A 27,500-nucleotide genomic window follows, 5' to 3' on the forward strand; every position below is an offset into this window, starting at 1 on the left:
TGGTGAAGACTATTCAGTTGGTACTGAACCATTATCATTTGACGAACTGAACGCTAATTGAAATTTCATTAATTTTGTCTGCCAACCCCACCCATCACCCACTGCCCCTGTTATTCACATTGCGTATTTCTTTTCGAACCATCCTAATCACATCGGCAATCATAATAGGCATCCTTCAGTCTCGGAAGACTATGGAGTTGCGCTCTAGGTGTTTATTCTGGTACAGCGTCGGGTGTGGCAGGCCAGTCCGACGCGGGAATGACAGTCCCTGTGGCAGAGGGCACAGATGAAGTCTGACGCTGGTTTGTCTGCCTGGGCTGCAGCCTTTCTTCTCATTCTCTTTTCCTCGTGCTGCTGAGCGAGTGTCTCTTCGAACTTGGAAAGATCTTTCTGCACAGTCTGTCTCCAGGCTGACCGTTCGAGGGCTGTTGCTTCCCAGTTGTTCTGGTCGATGTTCAGTGCTTTTAGGTCCCTCTTGCACACGTCTTTGAATCGCAGCTATGGTCTGCCTGTGGGACGTTTTCCCTGCACAAGTTCTCCGTAGAGGAGGTCTTTAGGGATCCGTCCGTCATCCATGCGCACGGCATGGCCGAGCCAGCGCATACGTCTGTTTCAGCAGCGTGTACATGCTGGTGCATCCAGCTCTTTCCAGGACAGTGTTGTTTGGGACCTTGTCCTGTCAGGGGATGTTCAGAATGCGTCGGAGGCTACGCATGTGAAAAGCATTGAGCTTTCGCTCTTGTCGGGCACGCAAAGTCCAGGACTCGCTGCCATACAGGAGGGTGCTCACGACGTAGATCACACCTATATAATCACTCTGTAGTCCTACTCGTCCACTTGATCCACCCTTTGTGAAAATCATCCTCTTTCTTCATCTTGAGATTTAACACACAGATAATTGTTTAATCTTAAAATAAAGACCACTTAACTAATTAAGACTAGTTTCAGTTTCAGTTTCAGTAGCTCCAGGAGGCGTCACTGCGTTCGGACAAATCCATATACGCTACACCACATCTGCCAAGCAGATGCCTGACCAGCAGCGTAACCCAACGCGCTTAGTCAGGCCTTAAAAAAAAAAAAAAATATATATAGAGAGAGAGATAGATAAGCGTACATACATAAATAAATAATAATTATGATATTAAAAAAAAAGAAAAAAAAAGATAGTAGTAATGAAAATAATGATAAAATAATAATAATAATAATAAATAAATAATTAAATAAATAAGACAACAATGATGATAAATAAGCAAATAAATATAAAACATGAAGACACACATTCACACATACACCCACACATGCATAACAGATATGCCCCAAAAACGCAGTTTCACAGATATGAAAGCACAGTCAAATACATATAAACGTACATGAGCTCCAACACACACACACACACACACACACACACACACACACACACACACACACACCCCCCACAAATTTCCCTGCACCTCCTCTACCCCCTCCTCCACACACTCATTTCTAGTCTATGTATCGCAGCTTCCACGGCACACACACACACTCACACACACAGATGAACGCTTACTTGAACAAGCACACACACACACGCCCATATCTCCCACCCCCAACCCCACACACATATATACAAAGATATATATACGTTCCAATATCCTGTTGCTCCCACAGTGTAGGCATGCATACACTCACATACCTCATCCTCTACCTCACCTCCTCCCTGCACCCCCACCTCCCCCTCACACACACACACACACAACACACACACACACACATGCACAGAACTCTCCTGAAACTTGTGTACACTTACACTCTTACGCATGCACAAACGCACTCAAAAACACAGACCCACACATACACACAAACACACACATACACACACGCACAGAGGCTGCCACTGATTGGCCGCAAGAGGGATGGGAAAAGATCTCTGATGCCAAGAACGTGGCGCCTAGTGTGTTGCTCAGTCTATTGTATTTGGAAAAGCCCGCAGAGACTCTGTTCCGTTCTGAAGAAATTTGCGCAATGTTGGTTTGGAAATGATGCCGATATTTGTTTGATTTGCAAAGCATCGTGCTCTACCTTTCATGTTAGACTTAGGCCGCTCCCTCTCTCTGCTTTTATTTCTTTGAGGCGATCGATGGTGTGATGGCCTTGTACCTGTTCTTTTTGATATTCTTTGACTTTTCTGAGGATTTCCGATTTTCCTAGATGTAGGCCGCTCGTTGGTGTTGCGTTACCAGCAAGTCTGTCAGCTCGCTCATTTCCCTTAACTCCTGCATGTCCCGGGCAGTATGACCATGTGAGTTTTTTTATCTGAAAGTTGCGCATTGCCTTATGCCACTCTGGGCTTCCCATTCCGTTTTCAATTTTCTGTATGAGGTAGTGAAGCTACTCATAGAAGAAAACAGTAAAGAAGAGGACATCATCATATACACAGATGGCTCAGTCACCAAAGACCAATCCGGTTGGTTATTCACTGCGAAACAAAATGGAAAAAACAGTTAGGGAAGAGAATGCTGCCTACAAAGTCACAACCTCCAGCCTAACGATGGAAGTTGAAGCTGTGACACATGCCCTCCAGTGGCTATCGTCCATCCATACGCCCGGAAACCAACATGTCATGATTCTAACAGACTCAATGAACCTCATACAGAAAATTAAGACTATACGTACGATAATGCATAAACAAGCAAAAATACAGAGTGAAACCCTTTCAGTGGAATTGTAGATCTTTAGTTACAAATCTACCATACTTAAAACATCATCTTGCCTCAAACAGTATGAAGTCTTGTTATTGCAGTCCCTAAATATTACATCAGCCAAACTGCCCAATCTGCTGAATTATTATTGTCCACCAGTGTATGAACATATTACATCAGCCAAACTGCCCAATCTGCTGAATTATTATTGTCCACCAGTGTATGAACTAGGGGATTCAAACAGAAGGATATACACCGCAATATACATTCGCGAAGGGTTAGAACACAATATTTGTGCACCACCGTATCCAAAAAATATCACTGATATTCGTGGGTGTGTACCTACTATTAATTTTAGTAACTCCATGATACTGAATGTCGTGTCAGTATATATGCCTTGGGACCCAAATGAACAAAATACGGAATGGTTACGTTCCATCCAAGATCATAATAGTGGTAAGTGGCTGATAGCGGGTAACTTCAATGCTCACTCACCATTCTGGGAAAACTACAGTTACTAGTAACCGTCTTGTCGAAAATATAGTTGATAGCTCATTTAATCTTAACGATGGTAGTATCACCAGGATACCAGACATATCAAAACACAGAACAACCGCTATAGACCTGACATTGGTATCACCAGAGTTAGTGCCATCTTCCTCATGGGAAACGTATGATACATTAGGTAGTGATCATCTCCCGATTATCATAAATATATCGAAAGAAAATACTCACGATAGCAAATCTGTGCAAGACAAAATCCCAAAATATGATTACAAGCGAGCAGACTGGGATATATTCAAAATTATCCTTGCTTCTCAAGACTTTGAACACGTAATAAATAAAAGTGCTGACTCCCAGTTCCTTACTTTTTAAGAAGCAGATTTGTCAGCAGCAAACTTATCAATTCCTAAATTAAAATCCATTTAATTAGGGAAGCATTGTGGTAATATCTGGTGGAACAACGCCTGTGAGAAAGCTGTAAAAAATGACATTAACATTTATATAAAACACAGAACGGAAGAAAATCATATAGAAATGAAGGAAGCCAAATCACACAGTAACAGAGTTATAGCTCAAGCAAAAAAAAAAACAAAAATAAAACCAACAAAAAAACAAAACAACAACAACAAAACAAAACAATACTGTAGCTCATTTTGCGCCAAAGATGTTAATGACCATAACGATTCTAAACAAAGTTTGGAAAAGAATAGCAGACATGAAAAACGGAATTTAACTAGCTGTTTATCCAGTCAAAATTGATGATGAAAACAATTTCCCTTTGGACAACGAAAAAGCGGAAACATTTGTATATGCATTTTCAAAGAATAGCAGAACGGAGGGACTTTCCTCATATGGTAAAGCATATAGTCAAAGAAGAATCGAAGAATTTGTATTCTGAACCCAAACCACAAAATGATCTTTGCATTAATTCCCCAATAATGATGACAGAATTGAAAAATGTAATATATTCGATCAACAATAAAAATTGTTCTGTCGGCCTTGACGCAATAAGTAATCAGATGTTACAAAAATTTACCCGAGAAATGTATTGTTTTCTTACATAAGATTATTCAGGAATGTTGGGACTTTGGCACTATACCACAGTTATGGAAAGATTCCATAATTATTCCATTTCTGAAAGCAGGATAACCCCAAAGTGATATAAACAGCTATTGGCCTATTGCAGTAACACCCCATACTGGAAAGATTTTAGAAAAAAAATCGTTTTGAATAAATTGCTACACTACTGTGAAAAAAATGAAATCACACCTGTAAATCAAGCAAGATTTAGAAAAAGAGGATCTGCAATTGAGCATTTGGTTAGATTATCTACTCGAGTAAAGCAACAATTTGCTCGAAGAAAAAGTGTTCTTTCAACGTTCTTTGATGTTAAAAAGGCATATGACCAAGTATGGCATAAAAAGTTGCTTTTAAAGCTGAAAAATACAGGCCTAAGTGGAAACATGTACAATTATATCAAGTGCTATTCAGCAAATAGAACTATACAAGCTAGAATAGGAACTGCATACTCAACATCTAGAACTCTAGACATGGGAATTCCACAAGGATCAATCATAGCACCCATCCTTTTTAATATCCTTATACAGGATTTTCCTAAAGTAGTGTAAAAAAAAAAAAAAAAAAAAAAAAATGTGACCCCAGTCCAATATGCTGATGATATTTGCATGTGGATGAACGTAACCTTAATGAAGTCAACACCACAAAGAACAAAAGATAACATTAGGAAATTATATCAGGCCGATCTTAACAGCCTTGGGCGATACATGTTTGAAAATGAATTATCGTTGTCCACTGATAAAACCAAACATGATGTTATTTAATCCTGGAAGCAACCCAGCGGAGTTACCTAATTTCAAACTACTTGGAGAACCTTTAGAATATAAACAATGTGTCAGACTTTTTTTGAGTTTTCCTCACAACAAAACTGACTTGGAACGTTCATTTTGACTACATACTAACAAAAGCAAGAAAAAGTTAAAATCTCCTAAAGATCATTAGTAAACAGCCTTGGGGGATGGATGTAAAAACTATAGCACTTATCAGATCAAAACTTACATATGGTCAAGAAGTGTACTTTAGTGCCCCCAAATACTTACTAAAAAAGTTACAAAGTTTAGATTGTAAAGCGTATAAACTTGCACCAGGTGTCCCAAGTCACGCATCAAACTAGGACACACACAGAGGAGCTGGAATTCTACCACTGGATGAATATCGAGAACTTGCAGCATCAAAGTTTTTGATAAAAGCTAGCACAAGTGATAACTATATTGGAGAGGATGTGAAAATTAGAGCAGATACAGACTTTCCAAAAAGGGCCAGCACTATTTTTTCTCAAATTACAATAGCTACATATACTTCTGACTTAACTGAAAGTTCTGGAATAGATATAAAAAAACGTGGCAGCTGATTATATTTCCACACCCATACAATTATGGGAGACACAGAAACTAGCCTTTGATATCAACTATTGTGATCAGAAAAAAGATGAAAATATTGATATCACGAAAGTGAATGCAAACACCCGTTTATATGAAATATATCAAAACCACCTTCAGGTGTTTACAGATGGTTCAGTGCTTGAAAACAAAAACACGGGTGCAGCTTTTGTAATTCCCTCACTTAAAATTGAAAAAAAAAAAAAATCTTGGAAGCAAGCTATCTTTTTTTTTTTTTTTTTTTTTTTTTTTACAGCAGAATTAGTAGCTATAATGCTTGCACTGGAATATCTGATAAATCTCCCAGTAGCTATGTTCAAAGTAGTTTTCCTGGTGGACTCAAAATCAGTGTTACATGCATTAGAATCAATTAATATAAAAACCCGGTCAGATCTTATTTTTGAAATATATTATTTGTTGCACATTCTGTCAGCCAGAAGTATAAACACAGAATTTTGCTGGGTACCCTCTCATATTGGCATCACAGGAAATGAAATGGCCGACAGAGCAGCGAAAAGGGGTGCACAAAGAACAGAGAATACTTTTGAAATTCCCATACAACAATCAGTTTCAGAATGTTGCAGACTGCTCGAGTCTTCTATATGGAGCAGATGCCAAACTAGTGCAGCTGACAGGATTTCTTACCCAAAAGAAAAGGTGTTTAACACTGAAATTACACAACAAAAAATGATGGACTATCCATCGTATTATTATAGACTGGTAATCTCTGGTGTCTCACATAAGACTGAATGCTTTCAAAACAAAGTTCAGCAAACACATCTGTTGTGTCTGTGGTAAACAAATCACACGAAATCATATTTTGTTTCAGTGTCAAAGAATTGTCAGGTTAGTTTCAAATACATGTATGGTTACAAATTTTTCTGAACAAAACATAAAAGAGATAATGTCCAATCAATTGCTATTATTCGAAATTGCTGAATCCCTGATACATAGTCCAATAGGACTGTTTCTGTGACGCGACCTGTCGATACTTAATTTTACTTTTGTTGTTGCTCATATTGATAATTGCTGTTTCACAGATGTTTATGAATTGTTGATTCCCTTGTTATAGTTTATCCTTTCTCTGTATATCCCCCTTAAAACTCCATCCCAACCTCACACACCAAAACGCACACACATATGACACGTCTAATATCACTCAAAGTGTTGCTACCTTTGTCACACATCACCACACACACAACACGCACACCTGTTGCTACCTTTCGCACACATCACCACACACACAACACGCACACCTGTTGCTACTTTTGTCACACATCACCACACACACAAGCACACCTGTTGCTACCTTTGTCACACACCACCACACACACAACACGCACATCTGTTGCTACTTTTGTCACACACCACCACCACACACAACACGCACACCTGTTGCTACTTTTGTCACACATCACCACACACACAAGCACACCTGTTGCTACCTTTGTCACACACCACCACACACACAACACGCACATCTGTTGCTACTTTTGTCACACACCACCACCACACACAACACACACACCTGTTGCTACCTTCATCACACACCACCACACACACAACAAGCTTACCTGTTGCTACCCTTGTCACACATCACCACATACACAACAAGCACACCTGTTGCTACCTTTGTCACACACCACCACACACACAACAAGCACACCTGTGCTACCTTTGTCACACATCACCACGCACACCTGTGCTACCTTTGTCACACATCACCACACACACAACAAGCACACCTGTTGCTACCTTTGTCACACATCACCACACACAAAACAAGCACACCTGTTGCTACCTTTGTCACACATCACCACACACAAGCACACCTGTTGCTACCTTTGTCACAGCATCATGCAGCTGTTCAGGCGTGGCCACCCTCAGCACAGGACTGGCGTAGGCAGCGGGGGGCAGCTGATTGGGGGGCTCCTCCCTCTGCTGGCCCAGCACAGAGTGAGTCCTCTCCTTGGACTTGGCGTTCAGGACAGCCTCCACAGACACGGTGTGCTTCAGACCTAAAGCCTGCCCCACACGGGCCGCCAGTGGCACACAGTCCTCCCACCAGGCCAGGCAGCCAGCGATGTCACGTGCCGCCACAGTGTCCCGCAGCAGGTGCGTGATGGTGAGGGCATGGCGCGTGTCCTGCCTGTGGTCCGACATGTCCACGTGCAGAAAGGTGTGCACCCAGCGGCTGGCGGGGTGACGGGGGTCAGAGTCCACCAGCACCACCTGTTGACGGCAACATGATGACGTCATCATGGGACTGACGTCAATGGTCACTTTCTGTCTTTTACAGCACGTGGGTCGGTGTCAGGGACCTGTCAGCTGTGGCTGTTTAGCTACCAGGTGAACAACAACGACGACAACAACTACAACACAAATGTACACGTTGTTGATACAGTGATTACTGCTACAGTTGCAACAGCTACAATGTTCACGCTTGGTGAAGGTGGGTGTAAGAAAAGGTTACTCGATGTTTTCTTCAGAGCTAGCAATTTAGTTACCTCCCATGCAGTTTTCTTTGCATGTTCCGGTGTTGGATGACTTGCTGCCTGTAGCTCAGGTTTAGTATTAGTATTAGTATTAGTAGTAGTAGTATAGGGACTGGCAGTCATCTGCCTAGACCTCTCGGCCTTTTTTTGTGTCCCCATCGAATCTTCATCTTCACTTCTTCCATTTTCTTTTATTTATTTATTTTCGTCTTTTGTTTGTTGTTGTTGGGCAGTGTACGCAAGTACACTTTTGCAAGAAACTTTGTTTATTCATCATAGTAAAACAAAAATTTTCTTTTAAGACGGTGTTGTTGTCAAGGAGATTTTTGAATGTGTTAGTATTTCATGCAAGTTTAACTTCGATTGGTAGTGCATTCCATGTTTGTGGAGCGTTTGGATGGGGTCTCATTCATTATTTTGCATGATCTAATATAAGTCACTATTTGTGCTGCAAGGACTCTTTGTTGTGCTTCTCTACCATCGGCACAGTTTCAATTGGTCACTCTCGTGTCATTCATCCACCATACACAGCAGCATCCCGGGGGCAAAAAAGACTTCCAGGAAAAAAACACTGGGAGTGTATTTTTCCTTGGAAAGAAACACTGCAATCTCGGAAGGGGAGTGTTATTTTCCTAGGAAAATTACACTGGCGCCAGGAAAATAACACTGCCACTACGGCGGCAAATAAGACTGGCGGGAAAAAAACACTGCGGGTGTCCAGCGTGAATTGTGTTCATTTTGTTCAGAGTGCACGAAGGCAGAACTCAGTGCCCGTGTTGTTCCCCGGACTTGAAAAAAGAGTTGTTTCGGACTGTTGCAACTTGGTTCATTTCTGCACGATGGGTCGTCCAAAGGATAGCTCTGCCGAAGTGTCCAAAGAGAGGTTGGCTGACATATCTGTATTCCTGTCTGACGGCATATTTCCCGAAGGATGCAAAGACCGAGGAGTACGAGCAAATTGGAGACGGATGTGTTCTTCGTATGTGCTGCAAGATGGAACTTTGTTCAAGCGTCAAAAGCGCGACGGATCATGTACGTACCTGTATAAAACACTATCGTGAATGTCAGTTGCATTTTATTTCTAATTTTATAATGCTCTCTGAGGTTTGGGTTTTGCACCACTCTCGTCAAAAATGACGGTTGACCTGAAAAAAAAGAGAAAAAAAAGAAAAAAAGAAAAAGAAATCAAACCCAAATCGCGTCTCACTGAATATACGGCAAACATTTCCTCAGGCACTTGCACGTGCGAAATGATGTTTACTGGTGTTAGTTGTCAGCTAAGCGACCGATCGGTAGTGCTACGACAAAAGGGGTATTTCTCAACAATTGTCCATTGTTCATCAGGCAGCTTTTCTGGTCGGGATTATACCAGTGGTCATTTACGGCCCGATGGACTGACCACGCAAAAAAGACAAAAACAAAAAAACCTGGCCTGGTCTTTCGATCGACGTGAGAAACTATGTAGCAACGTGTGACTAGTGTCAGCGCATGAGCACTCGATTTGACAAGTCAGCTCCATCTCTTCAGAGTGTCGCCGTGCCATCCTCCCCATGGACTCAGATCGGCATCGACATCACATCAATGCCAGAATCTCCGGGTGGTTTCAGCAGTATCGTTGTTGCTGTGGACTATTTTACGAAATGGGTGGAAGCCAAGCCCCTGCCATCAAAGTCGGCAAAAGACACTGCAAGGTTCCTTTATGAACTGATCTGTCGTCACGGGTGTCCCAAGATACAGATTAATGACCAGGGAAGAGAATTCGTGAATCAAGTGTCTGTTGAACTTCACAGGCTGAGTGGAGTGAAACAAAATATAACAAACGCCTATCATCCACAGGCCAATGGCCTTGTTGAGAGAAACAACCGAACAATCCAGTCTTCGCTGCTGAAAACTCTGCGTGATGAAGAAGATTGGGTTGATGCTTTACCAGGTGTGTTGTTTGCCTTCAGAACGAGCGCACAGAAAAGCACACGGTACACCCCTTTCTTTTTGCTGTATGGCCGACAAGCCCGACTACCGATTGAGGACGAAATTGACCCCATCTGCTCATCCAGCACCGATGGCAACGACGTTAATGTCAGCGTCTTCGAAGGTTGTGAAGACACGTCTTGTCCTGAAGATATCAAGCAAAGGCTGGACAGTCTCAGGCAGCTGTACACTGTCGTGAAAGACAAAGTTTCAGAGAACATCACTCAGGCGCAAGACGGACAGAAACGCGACTACGAAACGCGCCACGGCCAAAAGCGAATGTTTGTGGTGGACGAGCAGGTAATTCTGTAGAATCTGCGTCGCGCGGATAGGAAAGGGGGGAAAATGAAGGCTCCGTGGCAAGGTCCCTATGTGGTACATGCTGTCAATCAAAATCAGACTTACATTTTGAAAACCCCTGACGGCACAATCTTAAAGCAAGCAGCACATGGCGTCAATCTAAAGCCGTACAAAGCTTCAAACGACTACGGTCCACAAACTTCAACGAATACTGGTGCCAGTGTTCCGCAGAGTTCATCGACTGACGACGCCAACATTTTCGACACTTCCTGCAGTGCCAGTGCCAGTGTTCCCAAGAGTTCATCGTCTGATGAAGTCAACATCAATCAGCAGTTGATGCAAGACGGGAAAGGTGAATTGGGCTCAAGCAAGAGAAAGCGACAGAACAGAGCCGAATCTGTTTATGACTCTTCCAAACGGGTAAAACCTGACCGTTCATCAGAACCACAAATTGTTAGGGTTGACCCTGCGCCTCCAAAGCAGTTTACCCCAACGAACTCCACATGGAGAAGACTGAAATGCAAGACTCTGGGGTTAGCCGCACCTAAAAAAAATGCCCTTCAGACCGAAAACGAAAGTGGGTGCTCCGCGTCAAACAGAAACAATTATTAGTGACGGGAATTGTTTTTTCAGAGCGTTGAGCCTGGAGGTCGCAGGGTCTCAAGATTTTCATGAAAAGATCCGACGCGCAGTTGTAGAAACCATCAAACACAGCGAAGACGTTTTGGGCCGTTATATTGGTATGGACACAGAAGAATACCTCAGATCGACAAAGATGGCAGCAAATCGTATCTGGGCTACAGACACCGAGATCATGGCAGCTGCCTTGCTCCTGAACACCACGATCAGCGTGTATACTCAAAGTGGAGATGAGAGAAGGTGGCTCGATCACACACCCCTTGGCAGAGCTGAAAGCCAAGAGAAAATTTATTTGGTGAACCTCTGTGGGCACTTCAAAAGGGTTGTTTCATGCGAGTGTTAAACGTGTTCTTAAAGAATTTTAATCATGGAAGAATTTTAGCACAGTCGTTTTATAGCATGGGCGATACAACAGATACAGTTACTGTTACTTTGCAAGTGCACTTTTATACAATTTCGACTGCAATGGACAAAATACATGAAATAATACTTTAAATTGGAACGCACTAAACTCTGTCAAACTTTTGGTTATTTCGAACTTGCACACACATGAAAAACTAGAGCAGTCTTTTTTTTTCCAGGGGTAGTGTTAATTTCCTGGGCGTAGTCATTTTTTCCTGGGTGAAGGAGTGTAATCTTCCTAGGAAAATAACACTCCCAGTGTTATTTTACTGGAAAAAAAAACAGTCCTGTAGTGTTTTTTTTCCCGCAGTGTTATTTTCCGACTACACCGGCTCGTCTGTGTTATGTTGTAATATGGGTTTTGATCACGTCTCTCGTAATGTGTGGACACCACTCAGAGGACGCAGGGCGCTGCCTGAGGTAGGTGACGATAGCTGATTGTTTCCCAACACGTAAATGAAAAGAATCAAACACTTGTTCTTAAAATCTTCAGAGGACGTGTAACGCTGTCTGATAGCGACAAGAGTTGATTCTAATCTCTCGTTGAATCCGATCCCAACAGAGCAAATCTCGACTCATGTATCAGTTTCAAAATCCTTAATTTCGATAGAAGATTAAAAGCTCTGATCTTCAACACCAATATAATTGCAAAACACTGGAAACGTGCCTTCTACAACTCTTCATAATTCAATTTCTACTGTAGATCAGATTTCTGCATTGATCTCTACGACGATCAGCGGACTACATACTTCACACGCTCTTCTTCAATACAGCTTTTAGACACGTTCACTCGACATGTCAGTCCTAGCTTATCCACAGATAACTGTTGAACCTCGCTTGACATGTCAGTCCCAGCATATACACAGATAACCGTTGATCTTCTGGCTTGACATCTCAGTCGTCAAGATTTTTTAATTGTCGTAGCTCAACCAATAAACTACGTCACTTTGCGAATAACGTCACATATTGCAAATCTTTATGCAATATAAAGCTAAAGATGTAGAAAGAGCGAAACTTGTGTTTAAAAGAAATAATGTACGATTCAAATCTATCTCAATAAAAAATGTCAGTTCAGTCTGTAACCGTCTGCCACAGTCTCGGCATTGGCAGTCCACAGGGAACATCCGTGATAGGCCGCCAGGGGCCATATTCAAAACAAAATTCATTTTGACTCAAAGGCAAGTTACCTTTTACATGGTACGGACCAGCGGGTACAGTTTGACGTGAGGGTTAGGTTATCTTTGTATTCAAGACACGCGCTGTGCACTCAGGCAGCCAACTCATTGTCTACAATCCCGGTGATTCCCTTCTGCGCACGCTCTTTTACTTCTCACCACACCACAGTTTAGGGCACTGTCGAGAGAGTTATGCTTCGTGGGCAGTCACCCTTGGCAGGTCACTAAGTGAGGGCGAATTTGCCTTTGGGTTTGCAGACCCGTGGGTAGGCTCATGGGTTCCTGAATACTGGATGTCGCTTTCCCTCGGGCAGTTTGCCTTGCCTCAGGCAGATTACCCAAGGTACACCTTTACCCACAGGGATGATGGTTTCTTGAATACGGCCCCAGGGAGCCACTCACCAAAGGAGACTCTGCACTGCCGCTGAGTCACTTCCGTGGTGTTCACTTGTGCCTTTAATCTTTTGATTCATCATAGGCAGGACACCACCTACGGAACTGTTGGCAACAACATTCACTTTGTCACACAGCCAGACTGTGTGAGCCCCCCTCCCTCCCCCTCCGCCCCCCCCCCCAACACACATCCCACGGAATGCGGTAGATTGCTAGTGGAAACTAGATGTGGGTTCTTTGTGTGTATCTGGACTCTGGCATGGTGTGTGTGTGTGTGTGTGTGTGTGTGCGTGCGTGCGTGACGCCCGTCTGGACAGAGGAAGAACAAGCAGTCGTTCAGCTCTGAAGACGACAAAGATTAACCAGTCTCTGGATTCCTGGCCCTCCCACTCTGTACTGAATTAATGACAATATTCACGATTTAAAACCGGTTTTCATAATATTGTTCATCTGCCACGGTCTAAGTCACACACACACACACACACACACACACACACACACACACACACACACACACACACACACACACACACGCGTACGCGCACACACACATACGCACACACACACGCGCACACACACGCACACATACATACACACACACACACACACACATGGACACACACACACACACACACATACACGCACACACACGTACAGACATATACGCACACACACACGCATGCACACATACACTGCATGTGACCCACACGTGTGTGCCTTCATTTGTGTGTTTTCATGTAAATGTGTTATTAAAGGATCTGGAGCCCTGTTCAGAGTTCAGGCAGAGTGCACATTCACATCACTGTCATCATTGTGTGGCTCCAGTCTCCCCATGTGAGCCTGTCACACACTGAGCTGTGGGCAGGAGGCAGCCACGGACCACGTATTCTCACAATGATGTCTCTGATTGGGGTTCGAACCCACGTCCTGGTTAGTGATGCAAGCCCACTTCTCATGCCAAGGGGTGGTGAACAGTTATTTTATCTCACTAACAAGTTAAAATATGATTGTAAAAGTAAAAGTAAGTGCACGATCTCAACCTTCAGACCACGTTCATACCCAGCCAGGATTCACACCGACTGTCCCTCACTCACCTTCACCCCCAGCTCTGCACCCTCCGTCCTCAGGTGCCGCTTGCTGTAGCCCCCTCCCCCTATCACCACCACGGTCCTTCCCTCCAGCACGTGGCGCTGTGACCTGTGCAGCATGGTGCGGATGAGGGGGTTGACGGCCAGACCTCTCAGCCGAGGCTGCATCATCTCCATCATGGTCACGTGAAAGAGACAGTCGTGGGCGTTGACCTCTATCACCACGGGCACGATGCTGCCCTTCTCCTGGCTCAGGATCAGGTCAATGCCTGTGGACACACGTTTCTTCCGCTGACTTCATGTCGGTATACCGAGGTTTGTGCCGACTTCATGTCGGTATACCGAGGTTTGTGCTGACTTCATGTCGGTATACCGAGGTTTGTGCTGACTTCATGTCGGTATACCGAGGTTTGTGCCGACTTCATGTCGGTATTCATGTCGGTATACCGAGGTTTGTGCCGACTTCATGTCGGTATACCGAGGTTTGTGCCGACTTCATGTCGGTATTCATGTCGGTATACCGAGGTTTGTGCCTACTTCATGTCGGTACACCGAGGTTTGTACTGACTTCATGTCGGTATTCATGTCGGTATACCGAGGTTTGTGCCGACTTCATGTCGGTATACCGAGGTTTGTGCTGACTTCATGTCGGTATACCGAGGTTTGTGCTGACTTCATGTTGGTATTCATGTCGGTATACCGAGGTTTGTGCTGACTTCATGTCGGTATACCGAGGTTTGTGCCGACTTCATGTCGGTATACCGAGGTTTGTGCCGACTTCATGTCGGTATACCGAGGTTTGTGCTGACTTCATGTCGGTATACCGAGGTTGTGCTGACTTCATGTCGGTATTCATGTCGGTATACCGAGGTTTGTGCCGACTTCATGTTGGTATACCGAGGTTTGTGCCGACTTCATGTCGGTATTCTTGTCGGTATACCGAGGTTTGTGCCGACTTCATGTAGTATACCGAGGTTTGTGCTGACTTCATGTCGGTATACCGAGGTTTGTGCTGACTTCATGTCGGTATACCGGGGTTTGTGCCGACTTCATGTCGGTATACCGACCACCAAACACCACACCACACCACACCACACCAACCCCACCTCAACACACACCACACCTCACCCCACCCCACAACACCCCACCACACCAAACACCTGACGACACACAACACCACACCACACCACACACCACCACACAACACACTACACACCACCACACATCACACTACAACACACAACACACCACACACCACCACACAACACACTACACACCACCACACATCACACCACACCACACCACACCCCCCACACACCTCCACACCACACACCACACCACACCACCACCCACCCACAAGCTCAGTCTGACTGCCGTGACCCCCTCTCTGCTGACTGGTCAGCATGGCTTCCTGTCTCATCAGCTCCGCCATCACCTCTTCACAGGTGTGGGCCACGGCCCGGTAGATGGCGCGCTGCCTGCCCTCCCCCTTCACCCCCCACTTGGTGAGGGTGAGGGACAGGGAGGTGGGCACCGCTGTCACCCCGCCGATGGGCTGACTGCTGTCACCTATGGCACACACCGCCTGGAGGACATACACCACACACCGCCACGTGCAGCAAGGGAAGGGAAAAAAACCAAGAAAGGCAAGGCCCTCAAGATTCACTTGTGATACACACTTGAAGAAAAAAAGAAGAAAAATAACTTTCAAAAATTAGTTTGTAGAAATGTGTTCTCTATTCGTTATAATTATATAAAGCTTTTCCACAGTCATCAGCTGCTATGCCCCGATGATGACCAACCCTGATGACATCAAAGAAGCTTTCTATGAGGAGCTCAGCCGCACCATTTCAGCGGTAGACAGAAAGGACAGGCTGATTTTCCTTGGGGATTTCAATGCCCGCGTCGGCGTGGACTTCTCGTGGCCAAAAGTCCTAGGACAGCACGGCACTGGCAAGTGCAACTCCAACCGACTGCTTTTGCTCTCGCTCTGCGCGCAGCATGGACTGACCATCACCAACACCCTCTTCCAACAAGCGGACAAGTACAAGAACACATGGATGCACCCCCGCTCTAAGCAATGGCACATGCTGGACTATGTGATTGTCCGGCAGAGGGACAGAGGTGATGTTTCCATTACACGCTCCATGAGAGGAGCAGTCTGTTGGTTGGACAAATCGCCTGGTACGCAGCAAGATGAACATCAGACTTGCACGCAAGCTCCAACCAGCCAGGCAGAAACATAATAATAATAATAATAATGGTATTTATATAGCGCTGGATCTTGTGCAGACAAATCAAAGCGCTTTCGCACCAGTCATTCACACGCATGCATAATTCTAATACTGTAGAAACTAAAGACAAGGAAGCGCAGGCAAGGGAGGCTATTTTGGGAAGAGGTGGGTTTTAAGGCCCGACTTGAAAGAGCTGAGTGTGGAGACTTGACGAAGCGAAAAAGGAAGTTCATTCCAATCGCAAGGTCCAGAAACAGAGAAAGAACGGCGGCCAACAGTCGCGTGTTTGAATCTGGGTATGCGTAAACAGAGTGGATCCGAGGCCGATCGTAGTGAGCGAGATGGAGTGTAGAGGTGAAGGCAGCCGCAGAGATAGGAAGGGGCAGTTTTGTGAATGCATCTATAACATAGAGTGCTGATCTTGTACTTTATTCGGTGTGAGACAGGGAGCCAGTGGAGATGTTGCAAAAGAGGAGTGATGTGCTCAGATCTTTTCTTTCTGAGGGGCAGAAACCCCCTAGGAAGCTGAACATCCACCACCTCCTTATCACCAAGGACGTGCTGCAGCAGCAAATCCAAGCAGCTCTCCAAGAAATACCTGCATCGACTGATGTAGAAGAGGTATGGAGCACCTTTAGAGATGCTGTGTACACAGCAGCAGCTGACACACTCGGCTTTGTACAGAGGAGCCACAAAGACTGGTTTGACGAGAACGACTCTGGAATCTCCAAGCACCTGAACACACTGCATATACGGCACCAGGATCACATTTCCGATAAAGACTGCCAGAGGAAGAAGAACCAGTTCTTGCTAACCAAGCAACTCGTACAGAAGAGGCTGCGTGAGATGGAGAACACCTGGTGAGAGAGAAAGTCTGAAGAGCTTCAGTCCGCTGCTGATGCTCACGATATGATGACCTTCCATGATGGTCTCCGAGCTGTGTATGGGCCGAGAGTCACAGGATCAACCCCTGTCTGAGCCTTGGACCAGACCACCCTTCTGACAGACAAGAAAGACATCCTTGCCCGCTGGGCAGAGCACTTCAACACCCTCCTCAACAGGGACTCTCCCGTATCTGACGAGGTAATTGCAGCCCTCCCACAGCTACCAGTCAATGACTCGCTAGCTGCCCCTCCCACCAAAGCCGAGACCCGGAAGGCCCTGAAGCTGACAACGTCAGAAAAGCACCAGGTTGGAATCCAGGCTGACATCTACAAGTATGGAGGCGAGGTGCTGACAGACAAGCTGACCGCCCTGTTCCAGTCTATCTGAGAGAGAGGAGAGGTCCCCCAGGATTTCAAGGATGCTTCAATTGTCCACATTTACAAACGGAAGGGAGACAAAACATCCTGCGATAACCACCGTGGATTCTCTCTCCTCTGCATCGCTGGCAAGATCTTCGCCCGCATCATACTGATCAGACTGGTTGACCATGTCTCCAACACAGTCATCCCTGAAGCACAGTGCGGCTTCCGCTCAGGCAGGGGAACATGTGACATGGTGTTTGCTGTACACCAGATGCAAGAGAAGTGCTGTGCGCAGAACAAGGAGCTCCACATGGTCTTTGTAGACCTGACTAAGGCCTTCGACACGGTGAACTGCCGTGGTCTGTGGAAGATCCTCCTAAAGTTCGGCTGCCCAGAGAACCTAATTCAGATGATTGCGACATTCCACGATGGCATGCAGGCGAGAGTACAGGAAAATACTGACATGTCGGATCCGTTCCCTGTGGTAAATGGAGTGAAGCAGGGCTGCGTCCTGGCACCCACACTGTTCTCCATTCTCTTCTCTGTCATGCTGATTGATGCCTTCCAAGACTGTGACTGGGGCATCTACATTCAGTTTCGCACAGATGGCAAACTTTTCTACTTGCGGCGACTCCACGCCAGGTCCAGGGTGTTTGAGGCACTGTTGCGAGTTCCTCTTCGCTAAGAGGGGAAGGCATAGGCTTTCAGAAACAGAAAGTGGAAAAAACGGAAAGCACTGACAAAATAAAAGTCCAAGCCTGGATGGACATAACAACATAACAAAAGAACACTCTGACTTTCTTGAAGATGCCTTTACACAATACACTGCAAATATTCCGACTTTTTAAAGACCCTCTGTGCACAGTCTGACATTTTGAAGCTTCTGCACATTACGGTACACAGATTTGGACAATATTTTTATAGACGCCTCTGCACGGTTGTCATTTGTTTTGGGGCATGTTGCAAACATTCTCGCTACATCCTCCTGCAGAATCTTCCTCATAGTGGTCGTCATGCCAGTGTTCACTATCAGTCCGTCCTCCTGACACCCGACCCATGGTACCCGAGTCTGTGCCACGGTACCCGAGTCTGTACCCCGTACCAGTGTACCCGAGACTGTTCCATGGTACCTGAGTCTGCACCCCGTACCGATGTACCCAAGTATGTACCACTGTACCTGAGTCATACAGGCGCCGTTGTCAGGTGTCCTCACAACTATGGCCCTGACACGGAATCCAAGCTGCATGTCTGTTGACAGAAGATGAGGGAGAGAGTCAATAACATATCAGATGGGCTAGAAAGATTAACTCAGTCAATTCAAATTCAATTCAAAAGGCTTTACTGTCTGCGTCAAGCAATTAAATCGGAATATTTTCTTTACGCTCATTCAGATGCTCGTCAACAGATAAGTAAGTGAAACAAAAAAATAAATGAATACTCGTACACTCTTTTTGACCACAATGTACACATCAATTAGCGTGTAAAAAAGCAACATTCAGATTTTAAAAAATCTTAAGACGCAAGGGAAAAAGTAAAAGAAATGATAATTCGTATACCCTTCCTTGAATGAACAGATCGATGAAAAATAAAACCGTAAATTGCATGAAATATATGTATGACACTAAAAAAAGGAAGATCAATACACTGATGATCACGAACAAAGACTGAAGAAGTAGCATTTTGACATAACAAACAGCATTGAAGGTAGGATTCAGTTTCCAGGTGTTGCATCCAGCAGGCTGATCCATATACGCTGCAACAAAATCTGTTGGCGAAAAGAACAGGTGCGTGAGCATGAAGACAGAGCGCCGGTCAGTCCTTCAGCTCGCCATAAGTTTGATACAGGAGAAGGACAGAGGAGGACCGTTTATATGAAGAAGGTGACTGAGTATTGCGACTCTATCAGTATCAGTATCAGTAGCTCAAGGAGGCGTCACTGCGTTCGGACAAATCCATATACGCTACATCACATCTGCCAAGCAGATGCCTGAGCAGCAGCGTAACCCAACGCGCTTAGTCAGGCCTTGGAAAAAAACCCAAAACAAACAAACAAAACAAAACAAAAAAACAAACAAAACAAAACAAAAAACAAACAACCCCCCCCCCTCCCCCCAAAAAAAAACCGCGACTGTAAAACGTGCGGATAGGACACTTCAATATAAAAATGAAATACACATAAAGGTGGAATACAAACACTCTCGCTCACACAATAAATTGATAGCACAGGGCCTTGTTCAGGTACGGTTGGACATTACTTCATTTGTTTTGAAACACGGTATGTGCTTCGTTAACAGACCCCACAGAGCTGCCAGATAGCATCAGCAAGGTGTTCTCAAACATCGCCTCATCATCAGTACACGCTGTAGAGGTTTGCGGGATTACAGGACTGTGTGGATAGAGCAAAGCCATCAAACCCATCCTGACTTTGAGTGTCAAGGGCGTGACGTCCCAGGCCAGAGGTCCTCACGGGCGGGAAGGTGGCGTGGTAAGACTGTACGAGGAGACCGGTGCCCGCGTCAATGACGGTCAAAAGGTGAAGGACGGCCTCAAGGACAGAGGTGACGTCATGACGGTCGTGATAACTGACGCCCTCACAGCAATTCCATGTGACCCCGAACGGCTTCACGACGACCTGTAACAAGGATCACACTCTGTCCTTTCCTTTCACCACGACCTGTAACAAGGAGCACACACTGTTCTTTCTTTCTCTTCACCACGACCTGTAACAAGCAGCACACACTGTCCTTTCTTCTCTTCACCACGACCTGTAACAAGCAGCACACACTGTTCTTTCTTCCCCTTCACCACGACCTGTAACAAGGAGCACACACTGTCCTTTCTTCTCTTCACCACGACCTGTAACAAGGATCACACTCTGTCCTTTCCTTTCACCACGACCTGTAACAAGGATCACACTCTGTCCTTTCCTTTCACCACGACCTGTAACGAGGATCACACTCTGTCCTTTCCTTTCACCACGACCTGTAACAAGGATCACACTCTGTCCTTTCCCTTCACCACGACCTGTAACGAGGATCACACTCTGTCCTTTCCTTTCACCACGACCTGTAACGAGGATCACACTCTGTCCTTTCCTTTCACCACGACCTGTAACAAAGATCACACACTGTCCTTTCTTTCCCTAAGTATTGAGTATAACTACATTTATATGCGTACATGTTTGTGTGTCTCTTAGAACAACGGCAGATGTGTAAGTCGGCCAAAGTGCTAATATCTTCTCGGAAAATAAAGATTCATTCATTCATTCATTCCCTTCACCACGACCTGTAACAAGGATCACACACTGTCCTTTCCCTTCACCACGACCTGTAACAAGGAGCACACACTGTCCTTTCCCTTCACCACAGACCTGTAACAAGGATCACACACTGTCCTTTCCCTTCACCACGACCTGTAACAAGCAGCACACACTGTTCTTTCTTTCTCTTCACCACGACCTGTAACAAGGAGCACACACTGTCCTTTCTTCTCTTCACCACGACCTGCAACAAGCAGCACACACTGTCCTTTCTTTTCCTTCAACACGACCTGTAACAAGCAGCACACACTGTCCTTTCCCTTCAACACGACCTGTAACAATGATCACACACTGTCCTTTCTTTCCCTTCAACACGACCTGTAACAATGATCACACACTGTCCTTTCTTTCCCTTCAACACGACCTGTAACAATGATCACACACTGTCCTTTCTTTCCCTTCACCACGACCTGTAACAAGGAGCACACACTGTCCTTTCTTTCCCTTCAACGCGACCTGTAACAAGGATCACACACTGTCCTTTCTTTCCCTTCACCACGACCTGTAACAAGCAGCACACACTGTCCTTTCTTTCCCTTCACCACGACCTGTAACAAGCAGCACACACTGTCCTTTCTTTCTCTTCACCACGACCTGTAACAAGGAGCACACACTGTCCTTTCTTCTCTTCACCACGAGCTGTAACAAGCAGCAAACACTGTCCTTTCTTTCTCTTCACCACGACCTGTAACAAGGATCACACACTGTCCTTTCTTCTCTTCACCACGACCTGTAACAAGGATCACACACTGTCCTTTCTTCTCTTCACCACGAGCTGTAACAAGCAGCACACACTGTCCTTTCCCTTCAACACGACTTGTAACAAGGATCACACACTGTCCTTTCTTCTCTTCACCACGACCTGCAACAAGCAGCACACACTGTCCTTTCTTTCCCTTCAACACGACCTGTAACAAGCAGCACACACTGTCCTTTCCCTTCACCACGACCTGTAACAAGGAGCACACACTGTCCTTTCTCTTCACCACGACCTGTAACAAGGACCACACACTGTTCTTTCTCTTCACCACGACCTGTAACAAGCAGCAAACACTGTCCTTTCTTTCTCTTCACCACGACCTGTAACAAGGTCCCCACACTGTCCTTTGTTTCCCTTCACCACGACCTGTAACAAGCAGCACACACTGTCCTTTCTTTCCCTTCATCACGACCTGTAACAAACAGCACAGATGTTCTCTGTCCACCGCTGTGTCCTGTCAGCGCTTCTCACGTGCACTCCCACATCATGTGTCACCCCCCTACCCCCCTACCCCCGCCCACTCCCACACCACCGGGAGTTTACATGGGACTAGCAATTTCCGGCCGCCATGAGGCTCCCCACCAAACGAGATCGCGCATTGTTGCCCTGTCAGTTTGGTAGTGTTCAGTAGTGACTATCTGTTCAGCATGATGAGAACATTACCCATAAACCGTCTACTTATGATAACATTTGCTCGGCATTCTTGCTTCACCCTCCACTCCCCTGTGCGTGAGGAAGATGAGGAAAAAAAGGAACATAACTGGTATTTTTCTCTCTACTTCTGTCTCCTTCTATCTATCTATCTATCTATCTATCTATCTATCTATCTATCTATCTATGTATCTATATCATAATGGTGATGGTTGCGATGATGGTGGTGACAATAATGATGATGAAGATTATGGCGGTGGTGCTGGTGGTGGTGATAATAATAATGACGATCACGGAAGATTATAACGGTGGTTGTGGTGGTCATCACCACCACCCTCCCTCCCCCTCCCTCACCTTCTCATAGTCCCTCATCCTGGCGGAGCCCAGGAAGTCCCTGACCGCTCTGTCCAGAACCCCCTTGTCCTCGTCACGTGACGTCAGTCTGACCACAGTGACGGAGGGGTGGTGGAGGGGGTAGGGGTGCTGACGGTGCCCGGGTAGCCACAGACCCAGCGTCACGGGGTGAGCCACGCCCACAGCTGGGGAGGACAACAAGCAGAGATGATGATGATATGGATACCTACAGAATCCAAACAGTGAAAGGAATGTGTGTGTGTGTGTGTGTGTGTGTGTGTGTGTGTGTGTGTGTGTGAGGGGGTGATGGGGGCGGAAGGGCGGAGAGGTAGTAGTTGTTGAGAGAGACAGAAAATTGGAAGGGGTCGGGACGGGGGTGGGGGGTGGGACTGAGACGGAAGAGTGAAATATAGGGAAGGAGAAAAGTGTGTGTGTGTGTGTGTGTGTGTGTGTGTGTGTGTGTGTGTGTGTGTAGGTGGGGGGGAGAGGTCAGTTGAGACAAACAGAGAAGTGAACGAGATGGAAGAAGATTGGATGTGTGTCAGGGTGGGGGGGGGGGGGGGTGGGGGGTGGGGGGGGGGGGGGGGGCTGAGACGGACAGAAGAGTGAAAGAGAGGGGATGAGACATAAGGGGAGGGGGGAATGGATGGAGGTGGAGAGAAAGAGGGGTTGGTAAAAATAGGGTTCAGAAGGGAGAGAGAGAGAGAGGCAGACAGGCAGACAGACAGACAGACAGATGATGATGAAAATGATAATGATCATGAGTGGAAGGGCGAGGGAGTAAGGAGCATAAGGAGCAGCAGGAAAACTGTTTGACAGAAGAAGAAAAAAATGCAAAGGGTAATAACGTCTTCTGAACGCAAGCAACAGTGGCTGCCGCTCTGTAACAGAGAGTGAAGTGTGAACTCTACCCACCCATCGTCTGTTTCATTAATCAGAAAAGCGTGGAGACCTGCACACATGGTGGTGGTCAGAAGCTTGTCGTCAGTCCTGGCGTTGAGGACCAGTGAGGAACAGGTGGGGAGGTCCAGACCCCAGCCACCCACCTCCTCCAGGTCTTCCATGCCACAGCGGGCCACGTAGCGGTACAGGTGATTGTCCAGGTACGTGGCCCGGCGAGGAGGACAGAAGACGTCCAGGTAGGTCTGGCCACCCGAGTCTGATGTCACTGCTTGGTGCACGTGCAGCGTGTCCATGCCGCTGTTGCTAGGAGACGGGTCACGTGAAAGCCAGCTGGCGGTGGGGACGTATAGAAAGCCGTCTGGATACTGCCTGTTTCCTGGTGGTACAGATGATGACGTTGTGATGATGATGATGATGTTGGTGATTATGGTGACGGTGGTGGTGGTGATCATACCCATGCTGCTGATACTGCTGATGGTTCCACGCATAATCATCATGATGGTGATGATGAATATAACAATAATGATAATAATAATAATTATCATTATTATAAGAAGAAGAAGAGAAGAAGAAGAAGAATGATATTGAAAGAACTAACAGCAATGATAATGATGATGATGGTGATGATAATCATCATCATCATCATCGTCAGAAGAAGAATGATATTAAGCATGTTAATGTGTACTGTTTGATTGATTGATTGATGTGGATACTTCTATAGCGCCTATCCTCGGTCAGAGACCAAGCTCTAAGCGCTTTACATACACGGGGACATTTGCACCACAGGCTGCCTACCTGGGTAGAGCCGACTGACGGCTGCCACTGGGCGCTCATCATTCGTTTCCTGTGTCATTCAATCTGTTGCGGCGTTCTTCTTTTGATTTTTAAAATCATTCTTCTGTTTCTTCTCTTCTGATGATGATGATGAAGATGATGATTAACATCACAATCATCATCATTATTATTGTTGTTTGTTCTCTAGTTGTTTTCTTACGTTCCCATTTAGAGAGCACTTGTCAGCACGTCTGTCGCATTGTTCATTTCCTTTGACAACACTATATTCCAACCTTGCTTCATTTTTGGAGACTGAATGTATAGCGATGTCTTTTTTTTCTGGTCTTTTCTATGGATGACGTGGTTTCTGCATCAGTTCATGACAGAGTGGGTGGCATGGCTATTGTTGTTTTTATATGTTTGAAGCATACAAAAAAAGAAGAAAAAAAAACCCACCCCAAAATACTGTGTATGTTTCAAAACACGTGTACAGCTCAACTCACATCAACCCAGCCCCCAAAACTAACATAACCAATACATCTCCAGCCCAGCCCTTATCCCAGCGGATCCCAACACAGCACAGGTCACGTGACCTCACCTTCCAGGAAGATGCTGAGGACCTCCTCTAGGTCAGCCAGCAGCACCACAGTGATCTGCGGGCCTTCTCCGGACCGGGGCCTGCCGCGCCTGTCCACAGTGGCCGGCAGTTTGAGGTCCGTCAGCACGGTCTGCAGAAAGTGCAGCTGTTTCTGACATGGCTGACTGAACTCACCGCTGTCCACATCAAGGGTAGTGATGCTCATTGTTGGCTGGATAGCCGGAAGATGTCTGAATAGTAAAACATAAAAATGTCATTAAAAAAACAACTGGGATTGGTGTATACATACGACATGAAGACAAAATGAGAGGGGAGGTGGAGGAGGAGGCAGAGTGGGAAGAAAAGGACAAAAGAAGAAAATAAACTGGAAGGGGGAAGGAGAAAAGGAGGAGGGTGAGATGGACGAGAAAGCCATCTGAAAAAAAAGAAAGAAAGAAAGAAAGAAAGAAGAAGAAGAAGCAGAAGAAGAAGAAGAAGAAGAAGAAGAAGAAGAAAGCAACGTAATTCTGAAAGATACCTGCAATTCTCATTCACACAAGAAATACAAACACATGCATGTGCACCAGTGGAAGTCTGTTCAATAAACATCCACCAGAATACAGGAAGCCGGATTTTATCCTACCATTCAGAAATTCTTGAAGAGATTTATTCATGCATTCATATGTATGTCAACACGAACTGTTTCTCCCTCCCTGTCTTGTTGTTCACCCCCTCCCTTCCCTTCCCTTTCCCTCCATTCACCCCTTCAACCACCCTCCCTCTGTCTCTCTCACTCCCCATATCCTCCCCTTTGGTAGATGTAAACAACTGCTCCCAACCACCACCACCATTTGATAGCTGTAAACAAATACCCCAACCATCACCCCTCTTTGATAGCTGTAAACAAATACCCCCAACCATCACCCCTCTTTGATAGCTGTAAACAAATACCCCAACCATCACCCCTCTTTGATAGCTGTAAACAAATACCCCCAACCATCACCCCTCTTTGATAACTGTAAACAAATACCCCCAACCATCACCCCTCTTTGACAGCTGTAAACAAATACCCCCAACCATCACCCCTCTTTGATAGCTGTAAACAAATACCCCCAACCATCACCCCTCTTTGATAACTGTAAACAAATACCCCAACCGCCACCTCTCTTTGATAGCTGTAAACAAATACCCCCAACCATCACCCCTCTTTGATAACTGTAAACAAATACCCCTAACCATCACCCCTCTTTGATAACTGTAAACAAATACCCCTAACCATCACCCCTCTTTGATAACTGTAAACAAATACCCCAACCATCACCCCTCTTTGATAACTGTAAACAAATACCCCTAACCATCACCCCTCTTTGATAGCTGTAAACAAATACCCCTAACCATCACCCCTCTTTGATAGCTGTAAACAAATACCCGTAACCATCACCCCTCTTTGATAAATGTAAACAAATACCCCTAACCATCACCCCTCTTTGATAGCTGTAAACAAATACCCCTAACCATCACCCCTCTTTGATAGCTGTAAACAAATACCCCTAACCATCACCCCTCTTTGATAGCTGTAAACAAATACCCCTAACCATCACCCCTCTTTGATAACTGTAAACAAATGCCCCTAACCATCACCCCTCTTTGATAACTGTAAACAAATGCCCCTAACCATCACCCCTCTTTGATAACTGTAAACAAATGCCCATAACCATCACCCCTCTTTGATAACTGTAAACAAATACCCCAACCATCAACCCCTCATTGATAGCTGTAAACAAATACCCCCAACCATCACCCCTCTTTGATAACTGTAAACAAATACCCCCAACGATCACCCCTCTTTGATAACTGTAAACAAATACCCCAACCATCACCCCTCTTTGATAACTGTAAACAAATACCCCCAACTATCACCCCTCTTTGACAGCTGTAAACAAATACCCCAACCATCACCCCTCTTTGATAACTGTAAACAAATACCCCCAACCATCACCCCTCTTTGACAGCTGTAAACAAATACCCCCAACTATCACCCCTCTTTGATAACTGTAAACAAATACCCCAACCATCAACCCCTCTTTGATAACCGTAAACAAATACCCCAACCATCAACCCCTCTTTGATAACCGTAAACAAATACCCCAACCATCAACCCCTCTTTGATAACCGTAAACAAATACCCCAACCATCACCCCTCTTTGATAGCTGTAAACAAATACCCCAACCATCACCCCTCTTTGATAGCTGCAAACAAATACCCTAACCATCACCCCTCTTTGATAGCTGTAAACAAATACCCCAACCATCACCCCTCTTTGATAACTGTAAACAAATACCCCAACCATCACCCCTCTTTGATAACTGTAAACAAATACCCCCAACCATCACCCCTCCTTGATAACTGTAAACAAATACCCCAACCATCACCCCTCTTTGATAGCTGTAAACAAATACCCCAACCACCACCACTCTTTGATAGCTGTAAACAAATACCCCAACCACCACCACTCTTTGATAGCTATTACCAAATACCCCCAACCACCAACACTGTAAACAAATACTCCCAAGTCCCCCACC

At 45.4% G+C, this 27,500-nt stretch overlaps 1 protein-coding gene across 2 annotated transcripts in view; it reads right to left on the minus strand.

Moving 5' to 3' along the window:
- The window catches only part of LOC143281897 (carnosine synthase 1-like), a 38,150-nt gene that overhangs the window by 7,133 nt on the left and 3,517 nt on the right, over positions 1 to 27,500 (minus strand). For both annotated transcript variants that reach the window (XM_076587177.1, XM_076587178.1), the window contains exons 2-9: positions 24,939 to 25,168; positions 23,616 to 23,942; positions 22,664 to 22,848; positions 20,004 to 20,211; positions 18,757 to 18,827; positions 15,452 to 15,683; positions 14,105 to 14,367; positions 7,481 to 7,870 (exon numbers count right to left, since the gene is read on the minus strand). In XM_076587177.1, coding sequence (XP_076443292.1) covers positions 7,481 to 7,870; positions 14,105 to 14,367; positions 15,452 to 15,683; positions 18,757 to 18,827; positions 20,004 to 20,211; positions 22,664 to 22,848; positions 23,616 to 23,942; positions 24,939 to 25,143 — 1,881 coding nt within the window. In that variant the 5' untranslated portion in view covers positions 25,144 to 25,168. The remainder of the gene's footprint in view (positions 1 to 7,480; positions 7,871 to 14,104; positions 14,368 to 15,451; positions 15,684 to 18,756; positions 18,828 to 20,003; positions 20,212 to 22,663; positions 22,849 to 23,615; positions 23,943 to 24,938; positions 25,169 to 27,500) is intronic.

Source organism: Babylonia areolata, chromosome 5, assembly GCF_041734735.1.
Source record: "Babylonia areolata isolate BAREFJ2019XMU chromosome 5, ASM4173473v1, whole genome shotgun sequence".
NCBI lineage: Eukaryota > Metazoa > Mollusca > Gastropoda > Neogastropoda > Buccinidae > Babylonia > Babylonia areolata.